The sequence below is a fragment of the Centruroides vittatus genome, unplaced genomic scaffold (assembly GCF_030686945.1).
Source record: "Centruroides vittatus isolate TY-2023 unplaced genomic scaffold, ASM3068694v2 contig_459, whole genome shotgun sequence".
Taxonomy (NCBI): domain Eukaryota; kingdom Metazoa; phylum Arthropoda; class Arachnida; order Scorpiones; family Buthidae; genus Centruroides; species Centruroides vittatus.
The window spans coordinates 1475411-1492600 of NW_027122255.1; the positions used below are offsets into that span (position 1 = coordinate 1475411).

A 17190-nucleotide genomic window follows, 5' to 3' on the forward strand; every position below is an offset into this window, starting at 1 on the left:
TTATTTTTGATATAATTATAAATTGATTTCAATTTTTCTGTTTCTGTTTCTTGATAGCCAAGTTATTTCAGTTTACAAACTTTTTGTCAAATATTTGATTACTTAATATTCTTGGAAGACCCTGTATGATTTTAATCATTGTAATTATGTTAATTATTATCTGACAATGTTGTAATCTACACTAAAACATTAGAGAACTGTCCTAGTTTCACATTTGCTCATTATGATTTTTCAGTGTGCATTTCATGTCTCACAGCATACATTCAACTGATACTCAAATTCTTCCTATGTTTGCAACAGCATATCCATTATCACTCTTGGGTAGCAGTATTTTGTTTTGGAAGACCTTGTATTTTAATTTCATTTTACCCTTTCAAGAATTTGTGATAATTATTTTACTGAATGCAATGCTATTACAAGAATCTTGCAGTATAGAAGCAAAATTTTTGTAACTGTTTCCTCCTATTTTTATGAAATTAAATTTTTTATTTAATTTTTGAAAAACTTTTAATCATCATCAATTTATTAAAAATTATAATGATTTGGTACAAATTTTTCTGATCTACATTGATTTTAGTGATTTTATGATTATGTAATTTGATTTTTGATTAACATCTGGAAAAATTATTTGAAACAGGATTAAACTTCTGACTCTTGCATGATATATGAGCTTCTTGCTAGTTATGCTATATAAATACTATAATAGTTATACATTAATCAGTTAATAATTTATAGTGTTTGTCAAAATTATATCTATAATATAATTTTGACAACAATCTTATACAGAGGAGAACTCTTTTAAATCATCAATAAGTTATATAGTAGACATTTAGTGAAAATGAGAACTGACCCAGTCTTGTCTGTGATGAAAGACTAAATTGAGGTCATCAGTAGTAAAATATTGATTTAGAAAATAAGTATTAAGTAGGATGATATTATTTTACTTTAACTTTATGCTCTCTGGTAAGTTTCTGTTTGTAGTATCTTAGTAATCTATATTTTTCATTATTCATGAAGTATTTTTAAAATTAAATTACTGAACTTTGGTAAAGCCTTTTTCTCCCATTTCTCTAGCATAAATAATTTAAAATAGAACTATTTTCATCATTAGTATGGATTATCAATAGTGTATTATATTAATATTATCTCCAGTACTACTAAATTGTTAAAATTTTAAAATAAGTTTCCTTCAATGAAATAGATTTAGTTTAATTACAGCAAAATTTTTTTATCGTGTTTTTCTCTCATTAAAGATTAAAAAAAGTTTAAAATAATAAAAATCTTAAAATGAATATAAATACAACTTAACTGAGTTGTTGCAAACTAAATATAAATGAAGAGAAAACTGCTCATAGTCAAAAATGTATATTAAGAAATTAGTTTTTAGGAATCGCAAGCTTATATTTACAGCATTTTGATTTTAATTTAAGATTATTGGAAAATGTAAAGTACTATTTTTAGGATTTTTGAATGCTTTAAGTAATCAAGAAAACTTAAAATTTAGGAAATTTAATCTTAAAATTAGAAATTAAAATTTATTTTTAAATTATAAGCTATTACTGTGTCAGAAACTCACTTTGTAGGAAGTGGTTAAGCAACAAATATAAGGAGTGCTCGATTAAAAACAGAACACCTGAACTAATTTGACATCTATGCCCCTTGAATCATTTCAAGAGGCCTCTTGCTAATCTTGAATCATTTTAATACCCTCTGTAAGCCACTTGTGTTGGATTTGTGGTAGTAACAGTTGTCGTCCAAACTGTAGTGATTTCAACAGAGTTGAATAAAGTAGCAGTTCCAATACCTGCACTCAGTGAATATGTCATCACCTTACTGATGAACAAAATCCATGTTGGGTGGTTGTATCTTTGCAACATCTGACATTCTACTCACTGAAGATATGGCATTTCTTTCACACATTGATGGGACAAATCTTTGTGCCATCACTGTTAATGTCTTCTTATACAAATGTAAAGCAAAAGCCCAGAAAAATATGCTAATAGCATATTACATACTAAGGTTCATTGTTAGTTTGCCAGGTCTGGCCTTGCACAGGCAAAAATAAGCTATTGTTACTGAAGATTAAATGTCAAAAGAATTACTATATGTAATATAAAAAATTCTATTTATTAGTAAAACCCATATATGTACAATTCAATAATGCTAGAAAATCTTTGTAAAGTAAAAAAGATACTTTATCAAACCAAAACAAATATGTACAAAACTTTCCCAACAATTTGGGAACTTGGATCTTTCTTTGATTCTATCCTTAATTCTATCTTAACAAAATAAAACTCTCCAAAATAAATAGAATGAGGATTATTTTTAGTTCATTAAACAAAATAGAATGGTTTAGAATTGACTCCTTACATCAATTTCATCCATAAAGCAATTATTAGTCTTGGATAAAATCATCAAAATCTCTGCCACCCAAGAAATGCAAAGCTGTTTGGACCAATATCAAGAAAGTTATGCTGATTGATAGGGACCAGTTCTCATTGATTTTAAAAAGAACCATATTATTAATCCCAAACACTATAGCATAACTCTGGAAACTGAAGCTGTGAAATCAAAGCCAGGAATACTTGCTGGTGGCATCATTTTGCTATGTGACAATGTTTGCTCTGTGTTGCCAGTATTGTCAAACAAACATTACTGAAGTTCAGGTGGGAAATTCTGGAACATACTGCTTATAGCCCAGTCATGTTACCATGTAATTTTCATATCTTTGTCCCCTTAAAGGAAGCACTTTGAGGAAAAATTCCAGCCATATGACAAAGTAGTTCAAGACTGGTTTGCAGTGCAGTCAAAGCTCTTCTATAAGAGGGCTATTGACAGCTGGTATCTCAATGGGATAAGTGCTCTTGCAGTTTTGGTGAATACTAGTAGGCTGAGAAAAATAAATTGTAATTAAATAAAGTGTTCTGACTTTAATTGTATGCCTCTTAGAATGACATCATTTATTTTTAATTTTTTATATTTTAGATTAAATGATAATTCATTCTAAAGAAAAAAATATACCGTATTTTCTGGCGTATAAGACGACTTTTTAACCCAGGAAAATCATGTCAAAAGTTGGGGGTCGTCTTATATGCTGGAAAGTACAGTAATCTTATATAGCGAGTATATCACAAACTCTGTATTTTAACTGTAAAAGTCGGGGATTGTCTTATACATTGGAAAGTACAGTAACTCAAATTACATTATGTAAATTGTCAGTAAAACTTCTTATATTTTAGCAGAATATGATTGTGTATGTAATTAATATCCAACTAATTTTTAGGTGGAAAATTCATGAGTCTTGTATGGTTGCTTTGGGATCTGTCAGGGATTTAATCATTGATCAAATTCAAAATAATAGTCTACCATTTGATCTGAGTGGTTTTTTGCAAACAGTTGTATTAGCAGATTTAAATTTATCAGGTAAGCAATTTAAAATTTCAGTTAATTTTATCAGAGTATATTATATTGAGTACAAGTTTTATGTAAATTTTCATATTAGAATTAAATGTTCTCATAAATATTACTTAAAATTTATATTCTATTTTAATACTAATTAATATGATGTAATTTTAGTATCTCCGTTTCTTGTTGGTCGTTCCTTATGGATGGCAAGTAGATTTTGTATTGCAATGAGTCCTGATTTAATACAAAGGTAAAATCAAAAATTCCAATTTATATATTACAAAAAGTATTTTCATAAAAATAATTCTTACCTAACATGTGGAATTTAAAAAGCAATAAATTGTTAAGAGTAATTACAGTTATTTATAAACTATATGTAAAATGTAAATTCTGTATTCTACAATACAGAATTTAATCTACAGAATTAATCACTGCATATAAAATGATAAAGAAGTCAATAAAAGAATTGCTGTTCAAAGCTCAGAGTTTGAGACTGCTTTTAAAAAATTTGATAAGTAAAAAGTTTCAGGTCCCAGAGTATTTTTGAACACAGGTTTTTGTCATTTGTTTGTCTGTAAAGCATTCACACCAATTATCTTGTTTTCATCATGGGCAAGATTCAACACTTACAAGGGGAGGGCACGACCTGGGAAATTCACTTTGGGATGAGACTTGGTATATAGGTAGTACTCCTTTGGGATGTTCAATCCTCAAAACAAGAAAGTGCAATGGCCAGCCAATTTTAAGAAAAAGGCCTTTAAAAATTTGAGCTCAGCTTATGTACTACTAAGTTTCGTTAGGTTAGCAGCTGCCGAGCAGCTCAGTTGACATCGTTCTCGGCTACCGCCAAGTCATTCAGGGTTCAAATCTCTGTCTCGATTAGTATTTTTTTTTTTCTTTTTAAAGATTTTTTAAAAAAGTATTTTGAATATATATAAATATTAAAATTTTATTATAATAAATAATTCCATTTAAAAAAATGTTTAACACATATTACATGTCATTTTAATTATAATAATACAAAATAATTAATAAGTATATTAATAATCATCATCATCAACTGTTGGTAAACATAGTATCTTCATTCACAGACATTTTACTGTAAAATATTGAAACTATTTGTATTATGGTGTGATATATTACGGAACACTATGATCTCTTCGAAATCCAAAAGTAAACTGACACTCCAAATATCAGGTTAGTCCATAAGTCCATGCGCATTTTTATGACCTTGAGAAAAATCTTGTTTTGCTGTTGAAAATGTCAGTCTAATGTGATACTTTTCACACTGAAGTGTTAAATTGGATCTCATATATATAATACTGTTGGAATTGGAAACATTCTAGTTGTTTATTTTTGTTAAAATGGAAGTAAAGAATGAATATAAAAGACATGTTTTATACTTTTTATTTTTAAGTGGTGAGAATTAATAAGAGTAGTAACCTTTGAAAAATTTGATACAATAGAATAATAAATGAAAACTATTGTTTCATAACTAATTATTTATAACTATTATTATTAATTATTTTGTATTATTATAATTAAAATGACATGTAATATGTGTTAAACATTTTTTTAAATGAAATTATTTATTATAATAAAATTTTAATATTTATATATATTCAAAATACTTATTTTAAAAAATGTTTAGAAAGAAAAAAAAAATACTAATTGAGACAGAGATTTGAACCTTGAACGACTTGGCGGTAGCCAAGAACGATGTCAACTGAGCTGCTCAGAAGCTGCCGACCTAGCGAAACTTATTAGTACATAAGCTGAGCTCGAATTTTTAAAGGCCTTTTTCTTAAAATTGGCTGGCCATTGCGCTTTCTTGTTTTGAGGATTGAACATCCTAAAGGAGTACTACCTATATACCAAGTCTCATCCCAAAGTGAATTTCCCAGGTCGTGCCCTCCCCTTGTTAGTCATCATAATGAATTGACAAATAGGCACACACTTCTCACTGTTTCTGCAATATCAAATAAAATGGAGAAAAACTTTCCTCGGTTAATGTAACCCTTGGTGCCAAGATGGCGGCTCGTCTCTGTTTCCAGCGAGGAAACAGTGGGACGCACGTTCTAACCTAACCTAACCTATTATAATAATTTGGTTGCTAATAATTATGGTAATTTATTGGAATAGGTTAGGTTTGATTAGAACGTGCATCCCACTGTTTCCTTGTTGGAATCAAAGACGAGCCGCCATCTTGGCACCAAGGGTAACATTAACCCTTTCCTCCATCTTTAACGTCTTGTTAATAATATATGTTAAAGAAAGATCATGGTTTTATTATCGCTCTAGCTTTATCTAGACATATGTAGAAAGTGATGATAATAGCTAGAATGAAATTTTGCATTTATTGAATTTGTCTTGTAACTATGAGATTTAAACTTTGTAATTATTATAATTGTTCTTTACTGTTTAATGTCAAAGGATTAACATTTCTGCCTGAAATGCATATTGTATGTATTGTGTAGAGAAGGAAATCTATGAAAAAAATAATACATAAGTTGTAAATTATGCATGTTTTAATAAGAAAATGTAGTGGCAGAATGAACAAATATAATAAGACACTATTGTTATTGGTTAGGATCTATTGGCTATGTGAACTTGGCTTAAATTTACAGAATTTAAATTGTTAATGCTACTTATAAAAATTGATAATAAACACTGAAAATTAGATTAAATTTTTAAATATAATTATTTTTTAGTAATATGCAAAGTTAAGTAATTATTATGAATGAACAGATTTTTTACTTTCCTATTTTCTAATGTAGATGTCATATATCATATTCTTTCCATGTGTAAGTTAATATCCACATATTCTATCATAATTGAATATGTTTACTCTTTGTTAAACTTTTTACCTACAAGAAATTTTTAATGTTAGGAATAAAGATGTTTTAAGAATTTACACTGCATCATTGTTTCAATTCATTTGATTTAAAACAGTGACCATAATGCTATTTCATAAATTTTAAATTCATTTAAAATTTGCATAATTTTAAATGAATTTAATTTTATTTACAAAATAAAATTAATTTTACTTCATAAAATTTATATAATCTCATTCATTATGAATCATATTTACTTATATAACATTATATATAAAGCTGAAATGTGAAATGCTTTTTAATCTAAGCAATGAATTTATCTATTTTATAATTAGTTCTTTGCCTAAATTTCATATGGAATAATTAAAAGAACTATTTAACATTCTAATGTCTTGTTTATATGATTATATATTATATATTCAAAGAAGAGAACTTTATTGATAATATATACTTTCCTTAACAGTTTGAATAAATATTATGCTTATTACTTATCACTTAGATAAATTTTTATAAAATGTTATTTATAAATCAGGTTGTAAAGGTGAAATTTAAACATTCTGAAAAAAAAAACTATTGACAAACTATTAACCCCAATGATTACAATTTAGTCTTGTAGGTAATCACCATCAATATCAACCACATCTCAGCACCTTTGCTGCAAACTATCAATCCCTCATGCATTGAATAATTGAAGATTTTCTTTGAAAAAAGTTCTCTAGTGTCATTCTCACATTGAACTGTATATTGGGAATATGGTTCTGCAGGATGTGAAATAAATGGTAGTTAGTTGTTGCCAAGTGTGGGCTGCAAGGTGGAGTGGATGAAGTAGAACCTCCCAGCCCAGACTGGTCAGCTTCTCTAAGGTTATCTTTGCTTTTTGTGCTGGCACATTGTTGTGGTGGTATCAGATTTTGTCAATTTTTGGAGTGTATGGGAACACGCAAGTTGTTGTTCTAATTCTCTGGTGGTGGTCAACTGTGGATTATCTATCATCTATCAGTGTCAGGAGAACATCATCATCATCCATGGTGGAATTACTGCTTGGATGGGATTCATCTTGAAATGCGAAATCTCCATCCTTGAATTTCTTGAATCAATTGTAGCAGGTCTGCCTGTTGGGTGTATTTACCAAATGCCTTGTAGATGAGATCATGAGCCTTTGTTGCATTGTGGCCACTTTGAAGTGAGAGAGCAACAGTATGCAAATGTGCTCTTTCAAAAGTTTTATATTGTCAGATATTGCTGATGTGTGTATTTCCAATGAAAGCCTCTGGTTACTCTACTTATATACCCAAATCAAATGTTCTAGAACATTTTTTTTTCAGGTGTCTCTGGAAAAATTGAAATGTTTAAATTTTACCTTTACAACCTGACATAATCAAATTGAAAAATGGGAAGCAACAAGTTTACAAAACTATGAAGTGAATTTATTTTTATTCCCAAACATTTTTAATTTTAAATAATAAATTCACAAATTAAAAGTATTTAAAATTTTTTATACAAAATTACTCAGAATTAATGACTTAATAGTAATTTTTTTTAAATAAATTAAATATAAATTATTCTTTCTGAGCAGGATATTTGAAAGTTGCATAACTGAAATTGATATATTGCTGATTCTTGTTATTATTTTATTACTAGTTTGTTGATTATAAAAAATGTAACTTAATTTCTTTTAAGGTTTTTACAAGCAACTGTTAATGGAATTCAGCCATCCCAACCTTCTAGTGTTAGAGTATCTGCTGTCAGAGCAGTTTGGGGGTAAGTACATTTAATAATAATAATAATAATAATAATATCACTCTACAGAAGGCCACTATATTGAATACATGTCATATTGTGAGAAAATTCCTGAATACAGACACACACACTGATACACTTCTTTAATTTCTGTTTTGGTTACTATGCCTTGACTTTGGTCCGGCATAGTACACAGCCACCGGTGTTAACCGAGTATATCTAACTTTACCCAACATAATAATAATAATAATAATAACTCTCCCGTGGTCACCACCTGGTCGTGGTGGGAGAGCCCAGTAATTTTACTGATCCATAGGGCAATGCAGGCTGGAGCATAAGCTCCTGGTAGGGACACCCATGCCAGTAAGGTCTATGGGGAGAAATGAAGCTAAGAGTGACCACACCCACATTCTGTGGAGATATTCATCATGGTAATAACTAGATCAAAGTGTGATACCGGCTCGGACGTCGCCCGGGTTAACAAGGTCCGCGTTCGTGGGTTAGGCAGAGGCTCACGTTCGAAAAATAGGTCACAGTCTCCCTTGGTTACCGGTGGCGAAAGCAGCACCGGCCCAAGCATGGCTACTGCAATGCCCTCAACAGATGTGAGGAACCAACCCAGCCTTCGTGTTTCTGTGGCAATGCATCCACAGACCACAAAGGCTGGAAAACCAAGCCAACGGATGAAATGGACAGTAGAAATGAACGAGTTTATCATCCGTACTTATTACACCATCACAAAACTCGAAACAAACATGACAGCATACAGACAACAACTACACCATAGATTCACACAACAGTATCCTCATCTCACTGTCACCGAACAAAGGGTTGTTGATCAAAAAAGAACAATTATACACAACAACCTTATTCCACAAACAACACTTGAACTTATCAAACAACAGGTTGCTGATCAAATACATCAACAGACAGAAACATCTAACATTAATGAAGATCATGTAACCTGTCAGGATAATCCAGCAACAAGCATTGATAATAACACACATACAACAATTACCACTAATGATACTACAGACACTTCCTCATCCATCACTGATAACATAGACTTGGATTTAGTTAATACGCTCTCACTTATATTTCAGGAAACACTCACTAAATATACAGGTACAGATCCCACACAACGACCACGAATACCAAAAATCAACACGTCAAAGGAAGTAGGAAAAACACTAAATTATGTAAACACTCACTTAATACCACACTACATTCATTCAATTTCTACACTCGCAGACATTCATACATTAGTTTATGCCGGGGCAGTCACAGTAGTGACACACCATGGACTGAAAGTACAATCACAGACAAATACACAGAAAACACAATTCTATCACAAGCCTGCCTGGCAGAGAAGAATAGAAACACAAATAAATGACATTAGACAGCAATTAGGCAGGCTAACACAATACACTAAAAACAACATAACACCCAAATTAAGGAAACAGCTCAAAAACATTTTCAAGAAAATAAAAACACACACAAAACATGAACATCACAACACACGCATTGCAGAATACATTGATACACTAAAACAAAAACTTGCTGCCAAAGCACGTAGACTCAAACGATACAAAACATGTACACTACGAAAACAACAAAATAAATTATTTACAAACAATGAAAAACTCTTTTACAGACAAATTAATAACAAAGCAAACACTGATACACAGCACAGTGGCACACCAACAGAAGAAGAACTCACAACATATTGGTCTTCTCTTTGGTTCAGTGCTGTCACGCACAATGCTGATGCAGGCTGGATCGAGGAGGAGAACAGAAACTTGCACAACATACCAACTATGCCCTGTGCTGAAATAAACATACATGATTTCCAATACACTGTTAACAGAACACACAACTGGAAGACACCTGGTGTAGACAACATTCACAATTTCTGGTACAAAAAGTTTACATCACTGCACCAGGAACTAGCTAAACACCTAACACACATCATCATCAATCCACAAGACATGCCAAATTTTCTTACTCAGGGCATCACCTACATGAAACCTAAAAACAACAATACCACAGACCCCACACAATACAGACCAATTACATGTCTTCCAACACTCTACAAATTATTGACATCCTGTATCGCAAACAAAATATACAAACATGTTGAAGAACACGACATTCTTACAGAACAACAAAAAGGTTGCCGTAGAAATCACAGGGGATGCAAAGAACAGTTACTCATAGATTCAGTCATTCTACGGCAAGCACACAAACAACACAGAAACATACACATGGCATATATAGACTACAGAAAAGCATTCGACAGTGTTCCACACAGTTGGCTGCTACATATTCTACACATGTACAAAATACATCCATCACTCATTGCATTCTTTCAAAACACTATGCAGCACTGGAGAACAACACTACATCTCAGGGTTAGTAACACTTCCATACAAACAAACCAAATTTTTATTAGGCGAGGAATTTTTCAAGGAGATTCCTTGAGTCCTCTCTGGTTCTGCTTAGCCCTGAACCCATTATCCAACATGTTAAACAACACGCAATATGGTTACAATATCAGACACGAAAAAACAACACAGTTTACACTGTCACATCTCATGTACATGGATGACATAAAACTTTATGCATCCACACGAAAAACAACTTCATCAAATCCTACAAATCACACATTCATACACCAAGGACATACAAATGGAATTTGGCCTAGATAAATGCAAAACACTTCACATAGAAAAAGGAATCCTGAAGAAAGAAGATTTTGCACTTGGAAATGGAGACATTATTGAATCCATGGAAGAGGGTGAGTTCTACAAGTATTTAGGATTCCAACAGGCCAAACTAACAGAACATGCACAAATAAAGCAAAGATTAATTAAAGAATACCAAAGTAGGTTAAATGCTATTCTCAGAACACAGTTAAATGCAAAACACACAGTTAAAGCAATAAACACATATGTCATCCCAGTACTCACATATTCTTTTGGAGTTATACATTGGACTCACACAGATCTCGAGCAACTCCAAAGGAAAACAAGAACTACACTTACTAAGCATAAACAACATCATCCTAAATCTGCCACAGAAAGATTAACCCTTCCACGTAAAGATGGCGGACGTGGCCTGATTGACATAGTTAACCTTCACTACAAACAAATACAGTCACTGCGAGAGTTTTTCTACAAAAAACAAGAAACATCACAATTACATAAAGCAGTAACTCTAGCAGACTTGAATAACACACCATTAAACTTACACTCACATCATATGGACACAACACAACATATAAAAAGCATAGACACCATTAAGCAATCGTGGGCTCGAAAGGCACTCCATGGCAGGCATCCTTACGATCTGGCCCAGGATTTTGTTGACAAAACTGCGTCAAACAGCTGGTTAGCTCGGGGATGCCTCTTTGGGGAGACGGAAGGATTCATGATTGCCATACAGGATCAGGTCATAAATACTAAAAACTACAGAAAACACATACTCAAAGATGCAACACTCACAAATGACACATGCAGAAAATGTCACATCATGCCAGAAACTATACAACACATCACCTCTGGTTGCAAGCTCTTGGCACAGACAGATTATTTACACAGACATAATCAAGTAGCAAATATAATACACCAAGAGCTTGCAAAGAAACACAAATTAGTAGACATCCATGAACCATACTACAAATACATTCCACAGACAGTATTGGAAAACAACACACACAAAATGTACTACGACAGAGCCATAATCACAGATAAAACAATTTACCACAACAGACCAGACATCACACTCATTGACAAACACAATAAAATCACATACATTATAGACATATCCATTCCAAACACTCACAATATACAAAACGCATGCACTGAAAAAATTAGCAAGTACACAGAACTCGCCCAGGAAATAAGGCATCTGTGGAGGATGGATAGGGTGCTTATTGTACCTGTTGTTCTCTCCTCTACAGGTGTCATACCACACACACTACACAAAAGCCTGGGCACATTAGAATTGAATAGAAACACATACATGACACTACAGAAGGCCACTATATTGAATACATGTCATATTGTGAGAAAATTCCTGAATACAGACACACACACTGATACACTTCTTTAATTTCTGTTTTGGTTACTATGCCTTGACTTTGGTCCGGCATAGTACACAGCCACCGGTGTTAACCGAGTATATCTCACTTAACCCAACATAATAATATATGAATGAATATTTTTGAATGTTTTGAGTTTTTGATATAATATGAATGACAAATTATATATTTTCAGATTTTGTGAACATCTGAAGGCTTCACAACAGACTTCAATTTTAATTCCTTATTTACCTCCAGTTATGGAAGGACTAATAAATCTTGCAACTCAATTTTCATCTGAAGTTCTTGCATTAGTTATGGAATCTATTACTATTGCTTTATCAGTAAGTATGTTTTAAATTGAATTGTTATGCAAAAGTAATAATTTTATTTATTATTGATTTATTCCTTAGTTTTGTTCATTTCCTTAAAATAATTGAGAGAGAATGTTAGACATTCATATTTATACATTATTTTTAGACAACAATATCTATTAGAAATCTAATAAATATCTATTTATCCATAAATTTCAAGCAGACTGTTATGTGTAGTTGATATCATTTTAGAACTTCTGAAAGTAAGGAAAAATTGAAACTAAATGTTGTAGTTATTTGGTTGTCAAAAATTATTTCAAGGTGATCAGATTGATTGTGATTAAATTGTTCTACAAGTAAAGAACAATTGCTATTTCATTCTGATCTTTCATTGTTTTTCTTTTTGAAAAATACCTTTTTATTGATTTAATAGTAACTTTGATATCAATAAATAAATAAATCAAACCACTGTTTATTTCAGAAAACCAATGTTTTTTTTTTATTAAACAAAAGAAAAACAAAAGAAATGGTCAGATATTTCACTGTAAACATCTTTTGCTTAGGACCCTTTATTTAACAACTTAAAATGATTGTAAAGATTTATTATATTCAAATGTATGAACAATAATAGAAAATAAATGAATTAGCATTTACAAAAAATTAGTTGATTTTTATCAATTATATTTAGCATTATATGGATTTATATTAGTAAATTATTTTAGACCAATTAAAATCTTGAAGATTAACAGTAATAAGCTCAGATGAGACACCACAATTATTATGCTGTAATGCTTGACTCTTTAAAAACTAAATATTTTGGGTAACAAAACAAATTTTATATATTTTAAAAAAATAAATCAATTATAGTTAAATCAGAACCAAATTTTTATGATTAAGTTGAAGAAATGTTTTAAGAAAGTTACCAAAAGATAGTCAAATCAGATTAATTCAAAATTTTTAGTATAAATTTGGCTAATTTGATGCTAGTAAATATCCCATTTCAAAAATTAAGCTAAAAGAGAAAGTAATGTAGTCTACTGATTTGTATAATACATGTTTTCAGAGATTTTTCCAGAATGTGTTCTCTAAATACCTAGGACATGAATGAAATTATTGCAGGTTCCACAGTTTTAGTGACTGTTATCTAGATAATTCAGTTATTTAATTATAACTAGTGTTTGTGTGTATGGAATGTGTTCAAGATTAAGTTGAAGTGATTAAAAGAAAATAGAAAAAAAAAAACATATGATATTGTCAAACAATACAAACTACTGCCAAATGATTAACTTATAGAAAACTAGTTTTAATTTTCAAAATGGATAATTTTGAAGTTTTGATGCTTTTTGCACTTGATTTGCCATAATAATAAAATTAGTGTTTACTGTATTATATTATTTTATATACGCATATTAAATAAACATTAATGTGAAGGTATCAGAAATAATTTAGCTATGAAACAATACTATATATTTTTTTTCTCTGTTAAGTTATGTGACTAATTTTTATTACTAAATAAGAAGTCATATAAGTCATCCAACTAACTTAGGTTTAAAAGCATTATTTTGCTATTTTAATTTGCCATTATTATGTTTTAGAGATGATATGAAAGTTGTTTTATTTTCCTTAAATAAAAAAGATAATCAGAAATTATCTACCAAAATTTTATGAAAAGTTCTCATAATCAGATCAAAGTGACTTCAAATTATTTGATTTTCTTACAGGTAGATAAAGATTTTATGGCCAGCATAGAAGAGAGAGTGTTATCTTTAGCTATAGCTGCTTTTCTTAAGCATAATAGTGGTTTGTATTTATATTTATTTTTTAAAATATTTCTTTTTAATTAATTAATGTTAACTGTAATAAATTACTACAGCTCTTACCAGTGGCGTGCAGTAACATTTGATGATAGGGAAGCTGTGCCGGCCCTGGATAGAATCATTGGAAGCGTTATATGATATTTTGGTGTGTAGCATCCACGAGCTAAACTGCGTGAGGTTGGTGCTCTGTAAAGCGCATGCGCAAATGCATATAATCTGGCTGCTTTGCAACATTCAAATATTTTTGTTGTGGAAGCTGTCCGGTATTTGACAATACAGCACTTCCATTGAGAATATGCATATCTGAATTTATATTCAAATATACAATAGCAATCTTATCATTTTTTTTTCCACATGTAGTATAGAAATTTGTAATAAGATATATAATGGATGACAATAAAATATTAATTTTGATTAATTTAAAGTATGTTAAAATATGAAAATAATTGCACAATATGTATTTATATTTTGTAAAATACAAGGGAAGCTGTGCTTCCACAGCTTCCCTTGTATTTTGTATGTATGGCACACCACTGGCTCTTACATCTAATTTTGTTTCAATCAAAATATTCAAACAAATCAGGATATCAATGGAAAACTGAGAGAGAGAGAAAATGTTGTGAAAAGTATAGCACTTAATTCAATGATTCTCAAACGTTTTAGAGTGAGCTCTTGTTTTTGTAAAAAAAATTATTATGCCTCTATACTTTTTGTAAAAGCATATTGACTTATTTTTCACTCAAGATGTATTTTAGTTTTTAATAAAACTTAAGATTTTGATAGTACACAATTAATTTTTGAACAAAACAAAAAAAAATAAAATGGCACACAAGAGATACTTGTTACTTAATGAAATCAAACAATAGTAATGTAATTAATAAATTGTAGCCATAATTGCAATGATAATTTCCTTTGTATGCCCTATGAAGAGTGTTGTACTATGGGATGTACTAATGAAGTACATTCCATAGTTTGAGAACAATTGACTTAAATTTATTCCTAGTAACATTAGTTTAAATTTTAATATAAAAGTTTGCAAATGTTTCTGCATGTTTTTTAAGCTTTCTTTTGCTTTTACATTAAACTATTATGCTATTCCAGGTAATATCAATTTAAGTGTAGTTTTTCTTGTTAAATCAGGATATTATTTAGTAAGCAGAGAAATCTTTCATGAAAGTTTGGCTTTATTTTTAATATATTTACTTATTCGAAACCCTATTCCAGAATTCATACTTTGCTTTATTTTTTCAAAAGTTTGTTAACTATGCTTATTTTTTCACAAACAGAAAATTAACTTTTAAAAGATTTGTTTTTGATTGGATTAAAAAACTTTTTTTAATGCAAAGTTGTTTAAAAATTTTGCCTATAGAGATGGAGAAAGAAATATATTTTTTAAGTATTTTAAAATTTTAATCAATATTTTTAGAATTTAGTTGAGTTCATTAACTTTATACAAAATGTATCAAGAAAGTGAAAACTACAATTAAATTCAATTATTCTCAATTGATGATAAATTATGAAGTGAAAATTTAAATTGGAAATAAAAAAAACTTTCAGCATTTTTGTTGTAATGTTTTGATTTTTTTAAAATTAAGCTTATTATTCTGTTCTTTAATTTCTGAAGAAATTTTTATTAAAAAAAATGCTTGAATATATTTTTTATTTTCATATTTCTGTTTTTGGCGGACCACATAACACATTTTAATGTTGGCCAAGTTTGGTGTTCTTCTTGGTTCATTGGCTGCCCATGTTAATGTTAATGTATATGCAGACAATATTAATGTGTGTTCAACTTACTTCAGGAAGTAAGTTGAAACTTTATTTTGGTTTTAAACATCCAGTTGCGACTTAACAAGAAGAATAATCAAAAATTTGATCACAATAAGCAAAATTTTATAAATATACTTTAATTTCAAATTCTGGTTTGCAAATTCTGATGATGGTAAATGACCGATGATTAAGGCCTGGATTTTTGGGTGCCACACCCACTCAGTTTTTGAAAGGGGCAGAGTATAAAAAGACAAATTATGTAGGTTTTAGTGCAGTAGGCCCACTTTTTGCCAAATTGTTTAGCACCCAAATGCACCCAAAACAGTGACTAGCACCCAAACTACATATTTTGCACCCAGCTTCTCTCCTTTTTTTACATTTTCAAAGAATATGCTGACAGTTATTTTTTATTTTTTTCGTAGTTTTTATTCATTCACTTGAGGGGGGAAAAACAAATTCGTTAAACTAGACCATATATACTGAGGAAAAAAATACAATAATTAGCTTACTCTTTTCTCTTGTTGAGAATACTCTTTTTACCCTCTTTTGAGGGTAAAAAGAAATTTTCTGGACTAAACAACTAAGCCTTAGGGCTCTTCTAAGAATGTAAACAGATTCACCGAAAATCTGCAACATGTGTTTTCTTTTCTAAGAAAAGAACGATCTAGAATATTCTGTATTGAGGTCACTGTCATGGTGATATCATGTAAGAAACATGATTCATCGATTTGAATTGGTAACGGACGCCTCCGAGGAGAGATTGTTGAGGAACATGATTGGTTAAATTTTAAATTGGTACCGCATGCGTCTCAAGGAAGAGACCGTTGGTGGCCACATCACAAGATTTGGTGGACCTGGAATAGAGCTATGACTAGCATAGTCACTGATTGGTTGACTGACAACTGTTGGCGACTATATAAGATCGATCTGTCTCCTTACCCTGACTTGTGAGCGCAACAGTTTCAATTTACTTTGTTCGGTGTCGATGACATATGAAAATGGCAAAATTGTCCACATCTAAACTGAACATTTTAGCAAATAAGTTTAAAAATGAAGGCAGATGCACAGATGGAAAAGTTCTTCACTGTTCCATTTGTGATTATGCGATTTCGGTTGATGTGAAACACCAAGAAATAAAAATCAGGTGACACACAAGTTCAGAAAAGCATAGAGAAGGCAAACATAAAAGGAAGAATTTTGAGCAGATATTTATAGGGGCCTCATTTCAA

The 17190-nt window shown here is 30.6% G+C and overlaps 1 protein-coding gene across 1 annotated transcript in view; it reads left to right on the forward strand.

Moving 5' to 3' along the window:
- Ipo9 (Importin 9) overlaps positions 1-17190 on the forward strand; it is a 75243-nt gene that overhangs the window by 49735 nt on the left and 8318 nt on the right. The window contains exons 12-16 of the mRNA XM_067272912.1: positions 3284-3423; positions 3577-3655; positions 7920-8000; positions 12257-12404; positions 14096-14174. Of these exons, the coding sequence (XP_067129013.1) occupies positions 3284-3423; positions 3577-3655; positions 7920-8000; positions 12257-12404; positions 14096-14174 (527 nt within the window). The remainder of the gene's footprint in view (positions 1-3283; positions 3424-3576; positions 3656-7919; positions 8001-12256; positions 12405-14095; positions 14175-17190) is intronic.